This window comes from Solanum verrucosum, unplaced genomic scaffold (genome assembly GCF_900185275.1).
Source record: "Solanum verrucosum unplaced genomic scaffold, falcon-dt-bn FXZP01000253.1, whole genome shotgun sequence".
NCBI classification, from domain to species: domain Eukaryota; kingdom Viridiplantae; phylum Streptophyta; class Magnoliopsida; order Solanales; family Solanaceae; genus Solanum; species Solanum verrucosum.
The window spans coordinates 4,561,474-4,564,871 of record NW_026019984.1 but is presented as its reverse complement, the minus strand read 5'-3'; the positions used below and the strand labels follow the sequence as shown (position 1 = coordinate 4,564,871).

The following is a 3,398-nucleotide window of genomic DNA, read 5'->3' as shown; positions in this document are numbered from 1 at the left end:
TGAGACGCTTATGAAAAAAAGTCTTCTCAATCTATTGAAATTATCAACATTTTGGTGGTAGATGATCATGGGACTTGTCTTTTGTTTGTATTGTGATACTCAATAAATGTGACTACCAAAGTACTTATTTGTCTTTGATAGTTATATTTGTTGAGCATCATAGCAACAATGAAAGATAAGTAGCATCATTATCTACCAAATACTGATATTTTCAACAAATTAAGAAGCCTTGCTCATAGGTGTCTCAACTTCTATTGATAGATAAAGATGGATTCAGTGTCAAAGATTATACTACTCCCTCTGTCTCTAATTACTTGTCCACTTTTCCTTTTATAGTTGTCTCTAATTGCTTGTCCATTTTGACAAATCAAGAACGGACAATTTTTTTACCTATTATACCCTCAGTTAATAACTTTGAAAAATGTACAACTTCTTGAAAATCTTAAATTTTTAATTAATCCACTTCATAATTAATAGGGGTAAAATGGTAAATTCACTATGTTAATCATTATTTTCTTAATAAGTGTGTCAATTCAAAGGTGGACAAGTAATTAGTGACAGAGGGAGTACTAAATAATATAACTGAAGAGTTGTTAGATCTGTTGATAAGGAAGGTTGACTCTATGGCAAAGATTATAGGTAATTGAAATGATATGTTCATTTTTTTTAAAGAATTTATTTTTATATTTATTATATGTCATTATTTTATAATAAATTACTTTAGGATTGAACTAACTAATTACACCGGCTTATTAAGACAATATGACATAATCAAAACTTCAAATATGGTCCAAACTTTAAAATCTTGAATCCGTCTCTAGACAAAATCAATATGTTTTTATATAACGAGTAAATGGAAATATCCCCAAACAAACAAGAACTAATTAAAGATCTCTATCCCTTGTACACTCTAGAGGAAGTGTAGGGTACCTTTTTCTATCAGTACAATAGTTATATATTGTGAATTTTTGTCTAACCCATTGAAGTTTTCTATATTGAGGACCATCTAAATCTTGAAAAGCCTTTTGATCCCACCATTTCATGCCATTAGTGTTACAAACTTGCACTTCTTGTGGGGTGACAGCCTCACAGCCATCGATGTGGAATGAAGTATAGGAAGCGGTGAATGGCGCCCTGGACCAATCGGTTTTCTCTAACCCTCCTCTCGTAGCCCAATCATCCGCGTTCCATAGGCTTGAGTAGATCTTCATTGGTTGATTGAACGGAAATTTCACTCCTATGTCTTTTGAATTCTTGAATACTCTTATTGGAACGTCGTCCACAAAGATCCTGTTGATTTTTAGAAATGATTAAACGTGACAAGAGATGACACATTCTCTAATTCATTGAGAATATAGCCCTAGATAGAAAAATGCTTTAGAATATAGTGTTAGTAAACATGTCATTACTATAATTCCCTTTATTCGCTATTATTTGCATATTTGACTTAGAACATGTTAAGAAAATAATTATTGACATAACTATTTTATCATACTAGCCCTATTAATTAATGTTAGAACCTTAGGTATTAGAAAATAATTTACAGAATAAGTAATTAATAATAAGGATAAAACACGAAGAAAAAATATTTAAATCTTTCTTGATATATATTAAAAGTGAAAGTAAATATAAAAATTATGTTTAGAATAGTGAACAGAGTATTATTGTTGTCTCTTTTAATTGGGCTATTATACTATTTTTGTTGTCAGTACTTTCATTTCTTTTGCCACTCTTAAGATAGGAGCAAGATTTACGTACCTCGCACTTCCTAGGAATCTAATGCAAAAATGTTTGAAAAGATCAAATATTAGCTTACACAATTTGGAAAGTGTTCCAAAGAACAGAATAGGAATGAAAGTCCTTGGTTGGATCAAACCAAAGATAGATCCTCTGTTCTCTATCTCCTTTGCCTCCTGTGAACACATTGGTCTGCAATATGTATGGCTGACCGGTTCTGTTCCCGAGGAATTCGAAATCTATCTCATCGTGTTCAGCATTGGTTGACGATAACTGACAAAAATCATCAATAATAAAAACATCGATCAGTATAAGAATATGATCTCTTATAATCACTTACAAATTGAATTTTAAAAAAAATCAGATGCTGTGTTATAATGAAAATATCTTGTAAAAGAATATAAAATTAAAAAGCGAAATTTATAAAGGACTACAAAATCAAATCTCGATTCTCTTTTTAATATCTACTAGTAAATGATTAACTTACATAAAATGCAGTGACAACACCAGCAGAATCTCCTCCAACAAGCTTCATTTTCATGCTGAAATGACCAAATAGATATGATCTTTTTGATTGAAATCCAGTTCCTTCAATCATCCAAAATTCAAAAGTTTGTAAACAATATCATTCAAGGATTTAAAGTGGCCAAGCTAAAATTTTCAGTGAGGAGAGTTGAAAATATAAAAAAAGAGAAAATATGAAAAAAGCCTAGGTGTTTCTTTTTTTTTTCTAGTTTCTCATCTAGAGTGTCTGCTACCTACATTGAAGTCAGACTAAATTTGAATTTGCGCTGAAAAGTCCCACATTTGAGGGTAAAATGCTCTTTAACAAAGGCAACTTCGTACTTAGAAAACTCGAATCTGAGACCTCTAATTAAGAATGAAGTAGTATTTACCACTCTATTATAATCCTTGTTGATAAAAGCCTGGGTGTTTCAACACACTCCATTTCAATTGGTTTTCGGGTTTTTATTTGACATGAAGTTTAAAAAATAAAACAAGAGTTTTGAATCGAAAAGAGTATAGTATATATGTAAAAAAATGTTTTGTTTACCTGAAGATTTGTCAAGAAGAAGTTCAGCAGTGGTACCACCATTAAGGTACTTAATATGGTGACTAGACCAACTTGGTTCATAGTTGTTCCAAAAAGGTACATCAATTGCCTTCCTTGGAGCCCCACAACTTGCCAATATTGACAAATTAATCAAAACAAAAGCAACTAAAACTCCCTTCATATCCACTACTTACTATTTTCCTTTGTTTTGTTGAATGAGATATTGGTCGTATGGATGAGGCAAAGTTAATAGGGATATGATTCATTATTTATAGTAGGGGATTTTGAATATTAATCTCTCTCTCGTTCATATTAAATGAATTGAATAATACATAAATATATATTTTTTAACTTGATTTCGACTAGTGTTTATGTCTTGCAATAGACGCAAGCATCTTACACGGCATCTTCAATGATAATTCACATCTTACATGACGTTCTACGTGCAATATGTCATGTAGGACATGTGTGTCGACTTGTTCAATTTTATATAAGTTTAAGTGTTTACTTATCTACATTCAAAGTTGAAGACATAAATATCAACAGAAATTAAGTGAAAGAGCACGTGTTTACGTATTATGCATAAATGAATTGGTAAAGACTTTTT

The 3,398-nt window shown here is 31.0% G+C and overlaps 1 protein-coding gene across 1 annotated transcript; it reads right to left on the bottom strand.

Moving 5' to 3' along the window:
- Positions 1 to 818: 818 nt before the first annotated feature.
- Positions 819 to 3,049, bottom strand: LOC125818019 (probable xyloglucan endotransglucosylase/hydrolase protein). Its single transcript, XM_049497524.1, has 4 exons — positions 2,792 to 3,049; positions 2,225 to 2,325; positions 1,817 to 2,010; positions 819 to 1,290 (listed from the first exon to the last, which is right to left on the bottom strand). Exons 1-4 carry the CDS (start codon positions 2,970 to 2,972, stop codon positions 885 to 887), a joined length of 882 nt encoding a protein of 293 aa, XP_049353481.1. The 5' UTR covers positions 2,973 to 3,049; the 3' UTR covers positions 819 to 884.
- Positions 3,050 to 3,398: the final 349 nt, after the last annotated feature.